Consider the following 16,729-nt stretch of genomic DNA (forward strand, 5'->3'; position numbering starts at 1 on the left):
TGTCAAACACATTTGTATCATTCCCAGGCTAGTCTAATCTGTGGATCAATGGGGAAGTCTGCGTATGACATAGCACAGTAAACATTCCATTCAACTGCTCAATAGGGCAGAAACCAAGGTGGGGGGCAAACAGGTAAATCCATGAGACTTCTAAAAGGGAATCATAACAGAAAGTACATAGCTCTGGCACCCTTAGGCTGAGCTTCTGTACACTGGGGTTCTGGACAAAGTGGTCATTAAGAGTCCTTTTTTTTCTACCTCAAGGTAGATTTTTCTACCTCAAGGTAGATTTGAAAGTCATTTCACTGTCCTGCTGGGTAATGCTGCACAAGAGTCATAAGGGGAGAAAGGCAGAAAGACAAATCCAGTGGGTGGCTGAGCTGATGAACTGTGACCAGGGGTGGAAAGTGAGTGGCAATTGTCCTTTATGTGCTCTCCCTTTAAGAGATTTCATCAAAGGAACTTAACACCCCTGGCAACACAGTCCTTGCACTACATAAGGCTGCCTTAAGTTTTCTTATCTAACACATTAAGGTTCTGGTCACAGAAACAAGCTTAGGAGTTTTAGAGCAAAACACACCAGGTTTGGAATGCCGAACAAGACAATAGGCATGCCACTTTGGGTACTCTGTAACCTCTGTGAGCCTTTTTCCTCATCTATGTAAGTATTAAAAATCACGTGATGTGTTCAGCATAAAAAAATTGATGTATGGTGGCTGTATGTCATGCTATTCCCTATTCCAAAATATTGAGGACAGTTTCTACAACCCTGGCATCTTATTAAAGGACTTTCCCCTTGACAATCCTAGGGATTTTTCTTTAAAAAAAAAAAAATCAAAATCTATTTATCTCCTCTGTGTATGCCCATGTATGCATACATGTGTAGGTCTGAAAACTTTTGGGAGTTGGTGCTCTTCTTCTATCCTGTGGTGGGGGCACAGGGATCAAGCTCAAGTTGTCAGGCTTGGTGGCAAGTGCCTTTACCTGCTGAGCCAACTTACAAACCCTAGAAATTTTTATTGACAATGATTTTATCCTAGTCACTGATGCACCTTCAGTGCCCAACACAGTTCCTGGCATACAGTATTTAATGCCTACTGAGTTAATTTATAGTTATAATTTTCAGTCAAGAGCCCAACTCTCTAATCTCCAATCTAATGAACTGTCAAATACTTTAAAGTGGTAGAAGACAGCCAGGTGTGAGGCTACAATTTACTGAGACAACAGGACACCGGGCTGCCTGCAAGTACAACTCACAGATGTCCTGAAGCTACTGGAACTATCTCCTCCCTTCCTCAAGAAACTGAGTGAGATGATTTTCAGATGGGAAGGCAGTGTGGGCATTGGAATGTGGGCTGAGTGTTCCCGCATTGCTGGCAAGGGTGTGCGATCTGGTACTGCAGCTGGCTGGTGGGAGGGCTCCATCCTACTCCAGAAGATGGGACCTTCATATGGGCTTTCCACGAAGGCACAAAGCTTAGGAAAAGAAGACAACTACCACCACAGTTCCTAAAGGCAAACATGGCATGGAGATGAGAAATAGGTATGATTTTTTGTTTTGTTTTGAAGCTCCAGGAAGCAGGAGATACGCATGCTAATCTTGCCTTTGCAGCCAGATCACTGCACTGCAGCCAGTCTCAGGTCTTTATCAGTTCTGAAGTTCAGACTGCATGACTACATTCCTTCCCTCATCCACAAAAATCATGTAATATTTATTACTAAAGTGCTTAAGATGGGAGGTGGAACACCCCTCCCCCACCTTTCAGACCAACAGCTGTAAGATCAGGCTCTTCAGAAGGTGGGAGAGCTGACAGAATTATGCCTAGACCCAACTTTTCTTTCTTTTGAGATAAGGTCCTGCTACACTGCCTAGGTTGGTATGAATTCCTAAGTAGACAGCCACTTTTGTTTAGCTGTTAAAGCAGGCTTTCTAAGCTTCAAGATGGACACATCTAAATTTCTATGGGCTTATAGTTCAGAAGCCAAGCTTGCAGCTAAGAGAAACAAGAGCCAAAGGAGGGCCACACCCATATTTGATGCCAACACACATCAGACACTGACGAGCATCTCCTGTGTGAGTTCTTCTTTGCTCAAATCCTGAGGGAGTAAAGAAAGGACAAGACTTGTTTCAAACAGCACATATAAAAGGGAGTACTATGGCCTCCAAAGCAAAGGACACTGAATAGTGACATATATCTTGGCCTAGGAAACAGAGTAGTTACCAACCTTTCCAAAAAATGCTGGAGTGAGATAAAGGCCAGGTAGCACTCAGGTAACTTTATCTTCAAGAGAGACAACCCACAGACCAATTAAAAAAAAAAAAACCTTCCTCTTCCCCAAATGTGTTTTTACCAAAACAAAGGGGTATTAAACTGTCTAAAAGACAATCAGAGTCCCAGATTCTGAAAAGCATTTTAAAAAACAAAAACAACAAAACAAAACACCTGCACCACACTGGGTGGAGGCCAGAGAAGACAACATAGCACTACCTTGCTGCCATTATTGCTGGCCCTAGACTGGGAGGTATCTGAAAGGACAGCAGGCTCAGTGTACTCCATTGTCAGCATCAATAGCAAATGGCCACACACACCCCAGGTTAGCCATTTCCCCTTTTCCTATAGAATCTGCCAATACTTTTGTATTGTGACATAAAGTAAAATATATTGATTTGAGTTAATACTGTAGCATTTAAGTTCACAGTTCTTCCTAACAATCTTAACATTTTCATCTGGCTACTCTTCCAAATGCCACAAGACAGAAATAAACAGGTAACGGGAAGGTCTGAGCAGAAGCAGTTCAAAGGTTTGTCAAAAACTCTCTGTAATGTTCCCATTAATCCTACATCAAGAAGATAAGGGATCCTAAAGGGGAGTGGTCCTTCATCCATTAGTTCCCTATAACAAACAGACTGTGGGAGGAGGGCCACCTCTTCCTCTCTATATCAGGGAGTTACCCTACCCTACCTCCTCCCCCAACCATCCCCTTTCCAGGATTGATGCTCTTAACCCAACATTAAGGCAATCCTAATATTCAAATAAAATTGCTCCATTAATTTTCTCTTGCTATGACTCAGGGCTACCCAATCTTCACTTATAGCTCTCTAGTTTTAAAACCACTGAACAGAATCTGGTCAGCCAGTCACCAGTCCCTTAAGTCCCCTCCCCCACCTAAAAGTGTTTTGCTTCATCATCTCTAAGACAGGCCTGAGCACCATGGGCTCATTTTTGCATACGGTGGTCACCTTGGGGACCCTTGTCAGGGCCACCTCAGGTGTAGACTGATAACTCAAGGGAATTTGTCAGAGCAAACAGAAAAGCCCGATCTGCCTTACCAGCAGCCATCCATCCTGCAACACTCACAGCTACCATCGCTTGCAAGATAGCTCAGTGTTGTGTGAATACAGGGGGAGGGATGCAAAGGGGAACAGAACAACTGTTGCTTTGGTATCTTAGCTCACCATCCCACTCTTCCCCCTCCCCCAGCTAGCCACCTTATTCCCTTGCACTCACCTGACTGTGTGCTGCTCTGGGCTGTGGAGTCTGAGTCTTGGGTGCTCCAGGGTCGGTCCCAGCCAGTCAGACTGAGTGACTGCAGGCCAAGGCATAAGCCATTTGCATCTGTGAGGCCTTGGGAAGATTCTTGCGCAGAGGTGGGGAAAAGCATCCTGCTTGTAACTGTTTCTTCAGAGTCGTGGAAGTCTGCTTTGGAAAGGAGAACAGCAAAACAAACCCCTAGAGTTAAGGGTTGTTTCCCCCAACACTATCAACAATAAATACCACCAATAATAGTTTTCCCAGGTTCAGGAACAAAACATCCAAGCTGTATGGATGCTGCAGCTGCTGCCTCTGCACTTTTGGCGGCGGTCAAGCAAGAATAGTTGCCATATAGCCCCCTCCCCATACACACCCCTATCCCGTCTGCATTACAGACTAGCTAGCATGTGATCAGGCTGCTGATGCTTCCCGCTGCCAGTGACATCAGCCAGCTGAGCCTAGCGATAGAGAATCGCATCATCTCTCACAGAACGGGGGAGGAGCAGGAGGGGACGACTGGGAGGAGACTTGCCTCTAAGGGAAAGATGGCACAAGAGCTACTTGGAATAGTCCGGTGCAGTACGGTGAAGTCAGGGCTATGAGGCAGCACCCTCCCCTCCAGTCTCGGCAATGGTGGCCAGGCAGCCCTCTGGTACAACTGAAGTCTGCTCGCAGACAGCACAGCTAAAGGCAAAGCTATGTGGACGGCTTGCTTGTACAGCTTGCTTGTACGGCTCTGTCCTCCTGCTGCTCCTTCCCTCCCCTCCTGCTCTCTACCTCAAACCCCCAAATGCTCTAGTCCTGGACTCCCTCCAGCTGCTGGCTCAAGGCCGGGCTTCAGCTTTGCAGCCTAACACAGCCCTGCTAACAAAAATAAACAAGTAAGTAAATAAATCGTATCTATGTGTTCCAAGGGGCCTCTGAGAAGCACCTGGACACAGTAGTGTTTACTCCTGAGGAATGGGGATAACCATCAGAAAAACAGGGCATATTTGAACCCTTGGGAACAACACCTGGTGCTCTGGGAGAGTCTGGAGCAGCTTATCAGAGAGAAGAGGGGACAGCTTTGGGAGAGGGGGTTGGATTTATCAGGCTGTTTCAGGTATATCTCACAAGGCCTGGCCCACAACTCAGGTATCAAAGGGAGACCTGGATAATCTGTTTTCCCTGGCTCACTTATTCACCAACAGTAGTAGCTATTAGGCGTTAAGTGGACACAAGGGCGCAGTTCTTTTTCCCTCTTGCAACTAAAAGCACAGACCAAGGAAACACTCTCAAAGTAGTATCTGACAACCACAGGAAGAGAAACAATTTTAGAACTACTGTTATGTTCAATACTCAGGAGCTCACATCATCGGGCTGTCAGTACTATTTCCCTTGGATTTGTCTCTTCAGGATCCCCCCACCCCCACCCCCGGGTGATAGCTGGCAAGCTATGCCTACCACCAACACTTTTAACTGCTATGCCTTCTTCAGAGGTGCTGCCCAGAGTGAAGAGCCTATTTCAGTGATCCCTACCCCATCAGCCACAGCAACAAAATTCAACTTTTGTCATTTTCTTTCTCTTTACTAATATCTCTTTCCTCTCACATAAATCTTTTACCAATAGTTTTCTGTAGCATACTCTGAATATACTGAAGCAAAGACACTGATGAGTGGGGGGAGAAGGTCAGTCTGTGGGAAGGACTCCTTCCTTTGGAGGTTTTTGTTTTGTTTTGTTTTTAAAGCTGTGCTGCTATGTCATCCATCTACATTACTTCTGTAGACACCCTGGCTTGCTTTATGTCTCTGTGTGTCACAGCTGTATGCTCACCACTGTGCACACTGAGGAATAATGCGCCAATACTAGGGTTGTACCTATCCCAAACTGTCCTTCTGCTCCCCCTTCTCCAAGATAAAGCTGACTTTTACATTAACATGTTTTAATTACAAAAATAAAGATTTTCCTTTTAAGCCATCCACATCTATGTCAGTGAGATGGCCCAATGGATAAAGTCACCTGCCACCAAACCTCATGACCTGAGTTGTTTCCAAGACCAAGGTGAAAGGAGAGAATTGATACATGCAGCTGTCCTCTGATCTCCACATGTGTGCTGATATGCACATGTATGAAAACACACACACACAAAGTTGGGTTTATTCTGGAGATACAGCGATGGTCCAAATGGTAAATCAGTGAACGTTATAAATTATGTAAACGGACTCAAGAACAGAAATCACCTAGTCATCTCAATAGATAAGAAAAAGCATTTGAGAATATCCAACATTCCTTCATGTTAACAGTCCTAAGGAAACTCAGAATAGAAAGAACAAAGCGCAGCATAATAAAGGCAAAATATGACAAATTTATAGCCAACACTATGTTAAGAGGGGGCACCCAAGCATGTCCACTAATATCAGGAATAAGAAAAGGGTAGTCGCCTTCTTCTTCTTCTTCTTCTTCTTTTTTTTTTTTTTTGTAATCACCTTTATTCTCATTCAATATAGTGCTAGCAGTCTTAGAGTAGCAAGACAAAGAAATAAAGGGGACATAAACAAGGAGCAAGGAAGTCAAAATAGCACTATTTGAAGCTGTTAGGATTCTATATATGATATCCTAAAGACTCCACCAGAAATCATTTAGAACTGACAAATACCTGCAGCAAATTGGCAGGATACAAAATTAACACACAAAATCATTAGTCTTCCTAGACACCAATGACAAACTGAAAAGATAAAGGGAAATAATATAACTCACAATAACCTTTAAAAAATCATTTATTGGGGCTGGAGAGGTGGCACAGTGGTTAATAACACTGACTGCCTTCCCAGAGGACCCAGGTTCAATTCCCAGCACCCACATGACAGCTCACAACTGTCTGTGACTCTAGTTCCAGGGGATCTGACCCCCTCACACCAAAGGCACAAGGGTGTCCCCTCTTAACATAGTGTTGGCTATTAATTTGTCATATTTAAAGGTGTGTGCCACCATGCCCAGCACCTAATAAGTTTTAAAAATGTTCAACATTAGCCAACACAAGTTAAAATTTCTTTAAAATTAAGCTAGGTGTGGTGGTGCATGTCTTTAATCCCAGCACCCGGGAGGCAGAGGGAGGTGGATCGCTGTTAGTTGAGGCCAGCCTGGTCTACAAAGCAATGCCAGGACAGCCAAAGCTAACAGAGACTCTGTCTCAAAACAAAAAGAAAAAAACTTCTTTGAAATTCTATCTAACTCCAGCCAGAATTACCATCATCAAGAAATCAAACAACAAATGCTGGCAAGGATGTGGAAAGGGGAGCACTTACGCACTGTTGCTTGGCATGTAAATGGTACAACCACCATAAAAATCAGTGTGGCAGTGTCTCAAAAAGCTATCAACAGAGCTACCATCATGGCCTACACCTCTACTACTTTTAGGCCTACACCCAAAGGACTCTCTCTCTTCCTACAGACAATCATGTACATCTGTGTTCACTGAAGTGGAATCAGTCTAGATGTCAATCAACTGATAAGTGGACAGTGAAAATGTGGTACATATTATGTGAAATTTCATATGAAGAGAAAGAATATGTAATTTTTAGCTGCAATACATACAGCTGATATATATACTAAACATGGGGACTCAAGCCCAGAAAGACAACGCTGCATGTTTTCTCTCGTGTGTGAATCTTAGCTTCAACTTTTTAGATCTGAGCATTTAGAGTGTCTGTAGAGGACACTAGGAAGGGGTGGGAAGGACTTAGGAGAGGGAAAGGGCTTTAGGAGGTAAAAGGATGATAGCAGAGCATATGTGGTATGAAAGGAGGGAAATTTTTTGACAAAGTTTAAGTTAGGATACAAATGAAACATGAAAATGAAGGAAATGTAGAGAAGGGTTAACCAAAGATACAGATGCATGATAGCTCTCACTGAAACCTACTACTTTGTAAAACAATTCATGTCTTGAGTCACTGTTCTATTTTGCTATGAAGAGTCACCTAACCCAGGCATTTTTATAAAAGAAAGCATTTAATTAGAGCTTGCTTAGAGGCTTGGTCCATTACCATCATGGAAGAGAGCAGGAGTGCGCTAGAAAAGTAGCTGGGCCCAGCATCTAATAATCCTGATCCACAGGCACAGAGACACTAGGCCTGGCTTGAGCATGTGAAACCTCAAAACCTACCCCTTTTACATGCATAGGTGTTTTGTTTGCATGTGTGTATGTTTGTTGCCACGAAAGTCCAGAAGAGGGCATGAGAGCCTTTGGAACTGGAGTCATGGTTTGTTGTCATTCACTATGTGGGAGCTGGAACTTGAACACAGTCATTTGGGAGAGCAGTCACTGTTCCTAACCCATGGCCCCTCTTCTACAGCCTTGGAAACTCACTACTTCCTAAGCTAAATAAAAAAATAACAAAAAGGAGTTGGAACACATGGGTAGACTCTGCTTCTCCTTGAAGACATGAGTTATTAAATGAAAACCTCAGTGCCAGAATCAATACTTCCTTACCAGTTATTTGTCAGGTAGGTGCCCAAAGCAACACAGGCCATTGTAGCTGCTCTTGGTTGCCTACCATAACTAGAAAATGATATTCTCCTGCTGAAGATACAACACTTTGGTTGCAGCTGTACATATACAAGTCAATCTGGAAATTACCTGAAAACTTCCTGCTGGCTAACCCTCATAATACTTAAAGTTGCTATGCAAGCCACTATGGGAGAAAGTTATCAAAGGTCTTACTCAGCAGTGAACCCTGAATGCTGCAATACCAACCTGCCAGGACAAAATGTGCCCACTGGTAAAATAGAAGTACAGAGTTTACAGAGATATGGTGAGCAGTAACCAAAATTAAGGATGTATGATAAACTCTTGAAGAAGCCTACTGTTTTGTAAGATAATTCTACATCTGGATCTGAAGGCATCAAAAGAGACACTGGCTTGAGATTATGAAAGCCTGAAGCTAACACTTCCTCCAATGAGGCCACACCTCTTTCACATCTTCTAATCCCTCTCAAGTAGCACCACTCACAGATGACCACAAAATTAAAGCTTATTGGGGCTATTCCTATTCAAACCACTACACTGGGGTAACTAATCACTTTCTGATTGGATCTAATGCCTGTTCCATAGACAGGAACTCATGCCTGATACTGTAAACCTGTTTTAAAGATTATGGCTAGAGAAGTCATGGGCTCTAGGAGGGAATTCACTGTTATCTTACTAGATGAACACATTGCCAGTCTGCTTTTTAAACATTATGCTTACAGTGCTACTCTTAACCTTGAGCAGAGAATCTTCTGTAGTGCACAGCAGTTAATGTAAAGACTCATTAAGGGGTATCTATCTCAGTACCCCTTTCTCAAAGCTTAAGGACATCAAGGAAGGAATATAAGTCAGAATGGGGAGGAGAGCTGTGAAATGTCTCCTGGGCATGACAGGATTGCCAACTAAAGAACTCACTGCAATTATGGCTAATCACACAAGATCAAGCCAACAAGACCAGTTCCTACTCTAGCAGGCAGGACTAATTGGACTCAGTGGTTTACAGGGAGGAAACAAAGAAAAAGACATGAAAATATGAAGGAGACGTGTTAGGGCATGTCCTGGAGGAGTAAGAAGGGGTAGTTTGCCATCCTTATATGAAATTGTCAACTGAAAGAAAAACACTTCACCCTGCCCTGAGGACACAGGAGCAGGAGAGCAGGCCCTGCCCTGAGGACAAGGGAGTGGGCCCTGATCCAGGGCTCTGAGTGGACCTCACCTCAACATCTACCCCATATATGACCTGCTGGAACACATGAAGAGGCTGGACCTGCAGATTCCAAGATTAAGAATCTCCCTGACACACGCAACAACGGGATATTCGACAGCAATCCCAGTGAGGATCCGGTAATAATAGTGTAGGCCTCCAACCAGACCCATGACTCGTAGCAATGAACATCTGAAAGTAAACATATGTGGACAAAAGGCTACACTGTATGATACACTACAGCTTCTGTGACAAGATTTTTTGTCTGTTTTATTTTACTGGGGGGAGGAGAGAGATTTTGGTGCATGACATGTAATCATAGACATTCAATAGAAGTAAAAGAAGAGAAAAGAAAAGAAAAGAGCTTCAATAAACACCCCATTGCCTGCATAGGCAATGGAGAGAGCAGAGCTGAGCAGAGAGAAAACAGTGTGGCATGTGCACTGTAGAGACAGACAGAACTGGTGATAAGACAGTGCTGATGGGTTTGAGAGAGACCTGAGGTAGATGGTAGATCATGTCATTGCCCAGTGGGGTTGACAGGATAGCGTGAAGCAGTCTGGAGCTTAAGCAGATTCATACTTAGCCTCCAAACAAGTTGCCTGGCTGCAGGATCACCCTAGCTCTGGGCAACAATGGAGGCCCGAGATGAGGAATGGCCCACTTTCTAGATTGGACTTCCTCAAAGGACTACCATATCCCATGATGCTGCTGAGGGGCCATGTGTGGAACAGTGGCCCTGATGTAGCCAGGATCTGGACTGATGTCCAAGGATTGTGCTGTTACCTAATGATACAGCCTGTGCCATGGACTGAATCCATGTTGATGTTCAAGGGTCATGCTGGCCCCAGGGACCATTCTAATGTGAGTGGCCTGTGCTGCCACTTGAGATCACGGTGGTGTCTGGGTCTGTTGTGCCAACAAGGACCATGTCTGGGCACGAGGTCCTGCTACAATGGGGATCTGTGTTGATGTCCATGGCCCATGTTACTATCAAAGGCGAGTCTGAGGTCCTTGGCCTTCACTGTTGCCTGAAGTTACATTGATATTCATGGGCTGTGCCACCATACTGATCTGAGTGGCCTGTGCTGCTGCAGAGGGCCATGTCTGGGTCCATCATCTTATAGTAGCTAGGTCTATGTGATGTTCATGGACTGTGCTTAAGGCCACAGAGATGTCCACAGTCTGTGCTGCAGCCTGAATGCATATTGATGTCAATGATTCCAGCTGCACTGAAGGGACTTGTCTGGACCTGTGTCCCTAACTGCAATTGGGAGCCTTGTTCATGGTCTATGCTGACACCAGAAACCACGTGGAAGCCTATGATCCATGCTCCTACAGACCATAAAGAGCAAATAAACTGCTTTGGCAATAATAATGATGACTATAGATGTATAATTGATAAAGAGGAACATGGAGGGCTTCTGTGATAACCTCTCTCCCTCCCTCCCAAAAAGTAACAGCCTAAACAGGAAGCCATCGAAGAGAACTCATAAAAACTGCAATAGGATGCTAAAGTGTTGCTATCCACAATCGGGGCTTCTAGCAGGTGGTGCTGGAGGGAAAAAAACTCAGTTCTGCTTAAGGGGCAGGCCACTTAAGAGTTTGACCATGCTCCAGGTGAGTGTACAGATAACACCAGCTGGATTTTTTTTTGCTGGGGGGAGGTGATGGACAGGAAAGTGAAAGTGATAGGGGTGTATGATGTGAAATCAATAAAAGTATTATGTTGGGGGAGGAGTAAAGAACTTCAAAACACAAAATAAATCAGGCATTGTGATGCAATCCTTTAATTCTAGCTCTCAAGAGGCAATGACAGTGGATCTGAGTTTGAATCTGGCCTCGTCTACATAGCAAGTTCCAGGGTAGACAGGGCTGCATTCAGAGACCTGTCTCAAGAACAAACAAACAAACAAAAACCTCAAAATAAGTAAAATATAATCAACCTTTATAAACAATCCATATTTAAATACCTACTTTTGCTTCTATCTCTCTCTACTCTAACTGAAAAGGCATTATTGCTCAGAAGTAGCCATGTCTAAATGCAGAGAATATATAAATATGTATTTTGCATCTTAGGCAGAGAAATGTAACCATCAGCTATGCTCATGCTACTCAGTATGGAGAGCTAGCAGTATCAGCAAATCTACTATCAGCATCACTAGGAGCCTGTTTAAATAGTGAATTTCAGGACCCATTTAAAGCCTCTGGAATTCAACTGCATTTTAGTAAGATTACCAATTACTATGTATGCACGTGAAAATAAATCTGGGCAGTACTAATCAATAGAACTACTACCTTCTCACCCCAAAAGACCTCAGCCATGATCAACAGTTCCTAATAGCTACACGAACTCAGAGCTTGGAGAGCTATATGTGGCACAAATTTAGCCCCATCCCCAGAACTTTCACTTTGATTCATTCATTAATCCATTGTTTCTTCCACATAAAGGCTTTTACAACCCACTAAAGGATTCTTTAACTAGATTTTAAAAATGAAGGCCAGGCATAGTTATGCACACCGCAATCTCAGCACTCTTTTCCAGTTGCTCCCTGATCTGGTCTCGGGAAATATACCCATTCTGCCACAATTTTCATCTCATACTAGGGAAGGCTGAGAAATAAAGAAGTAGCACAGGCCGCCACATAAAGTATCAGAAGGCCTGATGAGCAAAAATTAATTTTAATAAACAAAAGATCAATTAAGCCTCTCAAAGTTATATTTTAAGCCACACAGACATTTGGATCATTTTAATCAGAGGATGTTCGGATATTCTTTATAGTTTGTTGACAAGAACCACCTAAATACTGAAAAGACACTGAACACTGGTGCCCAAGAGAGCTAGGTGATTTTTATTCCAGTAAAATGGCTCAGAGGTTACAATCCTCTACTCTTATAGAGGACTTGGCGTCAGTTCTCAGCCCCCACAGTGATTCACAACCATCTATAATTCCAATTTCATGGGATCAAGATGCCGCTTCTTTTTTTTTGGTTTGGTTTGGTTTCTCAAGACACGGTCTCTCTGTCTGTGTTAGCCTTGGCTGTCCTGAACTCGCTTTGTAGACCAGGCTGACCTTGAACTCACAGCAAACCGCCTGCCTCTGCCTCCCAAGCTCTAGGATTAAAGGCGTGCACCACCACATCCGGCCAGATGCCACTTCTGACCTCAGACATTGCATACATATGGTAGGCAAGTGCATGTATATCCCCCCCGCCACACACACACACTTCTTGAAAAATGTTAACTTTTCCATAGTTTTCTGCCCAAATTCCAGAACAACTGAACAAATTTAGGAAATAAACTGGCTCAAAGTTGGCTAGTCTTGCTATGGTTTCAATGTGTCCCCAGAAATTCATGTGTTAAAAATCCCCAAATTCTTATCTTAAAGGTGCTTAGAGCTAGAAGATGTCAAACAGGCTCCCTAGGTGGACTCCTACGAAGAGTACTCTGGAGCTAATGTATGCTTGGCATCCTCTGCTATCACAGCATAGTATGACACCAGATGTTAGGACCTACCTCAGAGTTCTACTCATCAGAACTGTAAGGCAAATAAACGTTTTAAAAAAGACCAAATGTGTGTTGGGAGTGCATGTGTACATGCATACATGTGGTCATAGGACAAGACTTGGGGGATTGATTCTCTTGTTCCACCATGTGGACCCTAAGGATCAAACTCAGATCAGTACTTGGCACCAAGCACTTTCACCTGATGAGTCATTTCAACAGCCCAACTTCTTTTGTGGGTGGGGGTGGAGGTGAGTTTCGAGACAGGGTTTCTCTGTGTGGCCTTGGCTATCCCAGACTCACTCTGTAGACCAGGCTGGCCTTGCTCTCACAGTGATTCTCCTGCCTCTGCCTCCCAAGTGCTGGGATTTAAAGGCGTGCGCCACCACGTCCGGCTTCCAACTTTTATTCTTTAAAAATGTTTTTCACCTTTATTATTTTATGTGTATGGATAGTTTGCTACACACATGCTTGTCATCACATGCTTTACCATGCCTGCAGAAGCCAAACGAATGTGTCAGATCCTCTGGGACTAAAGTTATAGATGATTGCAAGCTGGGAATTGAACTTGGGTCCTCTCAAAGAACATCCAGGGTTCTTAATTGCTAAGCTATCTCTACAACCTCAATTTCTATTCTTGATAATAAAAATTACTCAGTCTCAGATCATTAAGTTACAGCAACAAAAGCCCTACAAAACCTTTTCTATAATAGAAGAGTCTTTCACTAGGTGCAAACCACAGACTGGCAACTGGCAAGTTCCAGGGCTCCTGTGTTACAGTAATAGTCCTGATCTTTTCCAGCCACAGCAGAAAGGCCCTATCTCTCATAGTTCCTCTGCTAAAGAGAACACAGCACCAAACTGCCCTTCCTTTTGACATCATTAAGGCTGTAAAAAGAAAGAAAGGGAGAGGTGAATACTAAAACAAATGGAAGAGAAGCCAGGCTAAAAACAAATGATGCACCCAGATTATTGAACAGCATCCACACCACAATTACAAGAATTCTGTATGTTGATTAACAATGAAGGTAAGGGAATATGGAAACTAATGTGTGTGCGCAGCAGGGTGTTCAATGGATCATTGTATTTTTCAGTATTACAAAGAAAAAAAAATCTGTTCTCCCTTGTTCTTTTCTAAACACTATAGCAACCATACTTGAACTCTTTTTTTTTTTTTTCTTTAATGAAGTCTACTCCGTTCACAAATTTCAGTGCTCAGAATAACAAAGATAGGACACTGAGTCACTTTTCCTTATTACGGTCTTTCAAACAAATGATTTCACAATGAATTGAGACTGTTGTAATTAATGACCTGTGGTGATCCTTAAAATTCTTGCAAGTCAATGCCCCTATTATATACCACAGAATAAAAAAAAAATCTAGTGCCAGGAATGGGTCACCTCCTTAGTTGTTAGCCAGTGAGGTCCTATAGATGCTCAACTATTACATACAGGTAATTGCTAATGCTCTTGATTACCCTTTACTGATCTTTTCCACCCACAGCCGAAAGGCCCTATCTCTCATAGTTCCCAAACACCATATACTTGAGTCACATAACACAGAGGACCAAGCAGGTATTTACCTGAACGCTTCATCCCTCCTGGCTAGCTTTCATAGAGCTGGAAGGTGCTATGTATGTTACCAGAGTTAAAAAGTAATCACCAAACTTCCCCAGCTGTGACTCATGTGAACTTCAACAAGACATGCTTACTAGTTACCAGTGTCACAAATGTCATGGAAGTAACCAAGCCCATACCTAACACTGTTATAGGGCCAAGAACCTGTGGTTAGACAGGTCATAGACCATAGGGGAGAAACTATTACTATCATTCTGCTAAATGGACTCTAATGACTTGTCATTATAACCATAGATTATTGCATCTGTCAATCTTCATCAAAGAAGCTTCTTCGTGCAATATATATGATGATTAATACAGAGACCTTCAACTGATCATTGTATAGAGAAAAGAAATTGAAGAATGTTCAACCCTACACAAGACATCTATATCACAGCCCTTCCTCTCCCAAGGCTCAAAGATCCTTGTAAAGAGAGATGGAGAGTTTTTAAGAGCCAGAGGTAGTGGATAAATTATAACTGTTTTCTGGACACAGCAGGATAGTTGGCTCTAAGAATTCCCAGCAGTTGAGATAGCATGCCAACATCTACACAAGCTAGGCCAGACAAAATTCCTGTATGGACAGGTGAGCTGGACTCATGTATGGACCCACCTCTAGCAGAGTATTGGCAATTGATAGCTGCTAGGAGATGGGGAGTTAGTTTTCTTTAAAGGTGCAGCCTTTGGTAAGATGAACACCCTTCCAGGAAAGTCCACACATACAGGAGCATATGGGCAGCAAAAATAGAGCTTGATGGGCTTTAAAGAGGGCATTTAGGTAGGATAGGGAAGGAGAATGAATCTGGGAGGAGTCCAGGAGTATGGCCAAAATACATTGTATAAAAGTTCTCAAAGAACTAATAAAAATCATTTTTAAAGTTTTGTAAGCCAACAGAGTTGTATTTCTAAGAACTTTTTTGGCTCCTTTGAGACTGGGTCTAGCTGTATCAACCTAAGATGGCCCAAGGCTCAAAAAGTTCCAGGGATATGGATGTATGTCACAAGGATGGGCCTAAAATGTGCATTTATAACAAACTCTCAGGTAATGTTAGTGCTTCTGGTCTGCTAACCACAACTTGAGTGGTGAAGGTTCTTTCTTTCTTTCTTTCTTTCCTTTCTTGAGACAGAGTTTCTCTGAGTAGCCTTGGTTGTCCTGGACCAGGCTGTCTTCCAAGTCACAGAGACCTGCCTGCCTCTGTCTCCCTGAGTGCTGGGATTAGCCACCACATCTGGCTGGTAATGAAGGGTGTGTGTGTGTGTGTGTGTGTGTGTGTGTGTGTGTGCGTGCGTGCGTGCGCGCGTTTAGGTTTTTTGATACAGGGTTTCTCTCTGTAGCCCTGGCTGTCCTACAATTCTCTTTGTAGACCAGGCTGGCCTTGAACTCACAGAGATCCACCTGCTTCTGCCTCCCAAGTGCTGGGATTTAAGTCATGTGCCATCCTGCCCGGCTGTAATGAAGGTCTTACAGTAACTTCACTCTAAATTTGTTTACAGATCTGGTGAAGTGGCTCAGTGGGGTAAACTGGATTTGCTTTCAACTTCTATCCCAGATTCTTCTTACTTTCCGGTAACTTGCCCTATCTTTACTTTAGTACTACTTTCTTCATGGTAGACAAGCTCCTAAACAATACCTTCAGGGGTTCACAAAGATCAAAATCAATCTTCCGGCTCTGGCTTACTTTTTAACCTTCTCTCACACTGCTCATCAAATGTGAAAGGCTAATGTAAGTTAACCACAACTCCCAATACTCTAGGAAGGATTTATTGCTAAGCTGAGTGCTAGTAGGTATAAGAATTCAAAAGACAGAAAATGCATGACAGCCAGAATAGTCAAAGTGCTACCTTAAACCTTAAGCTATACACTAGTCTATGTCATTAGGGATCAGGCATAACAAGAAAAGTAAGCTTCCCTTTTATTTCCTATCATAAAAATATTATTATTGAAGTACTTTAATCAACTGCTCCTAAGAAACTTCAATAAATTCTGTTAATTATTTCAAATTAGTTTCTATTAACAGTCCTTAATGTAAGAATTAGCATGTTTAGATTTTGTATTTTTATCCCATCTTAGTAAAGCTCGAAGAGAAGTGAACTATATATTATATTGCCTAGGACAAAATATACACATGTGTTCATGCCACAACACATGTGTGAAAGTATGAGGACAACTTAAAGTATTGGCCCTCACCTTCTGCTTTATTTGAGATAGGATCTCTCTTACTCACTGGTCATATGCTAGACTAGCTGTTCTGCATGTTTCTGCTGACTCAAAGATCTTTGCCTCCTATCTCCCAGTAAGATTGATTTTTTACATGGGTCTGTGGATTTGAATGAACTAAGTTTGTCAGACTTGTATTGCACAACAA

General features: G+C 42.9%; 1 protein-coding gene across 11 annotated transcripts in view; it reads right to left on the minus strand.

Annotated features, from left to right (window-relative positions):
• Window positions 1-16,729, minus strand: part of CPEB1 (cytoplasmic polyadenylation element binding protein 1) — an 85,602-nt gene that overhangs the window by 21,550 nt on the left and 47,323 nt on the right. For 9 of the 11 annotated variants that reach the window (XM_084772463.1, XM_084772462.1, XM_084772471.1 and 6 more), the window contains one exon: window positions 3,510-3,701. In XM_084772463.1, the coding sequence (XP_084628589.1) occupies window positions 3,510-3,663 (154 nt within the window). In that variant the 5' untranslated portion in view covers window positions 3,664-3,701. The remainder of the gene's footprint in view (window positions 1-3,509; window positions 3,702-16,729) is intronic. The other 2 variants (XM_084772464.1, XM_084772466.1) reach the window with 1 other exon arrangement.

The sequence above is a fragment of the Acomys minous genome (assembly GCF_964271855.1).
Source record: "Acomys minous genome assembly, chromosome: 2".
NCBI classification, from domain to species: domain Eukaryota; kingdom Metazoa; phylum Chordata; class Mammalia; order Rodentia; family Muridae; genus Acomys; species Acomys minous.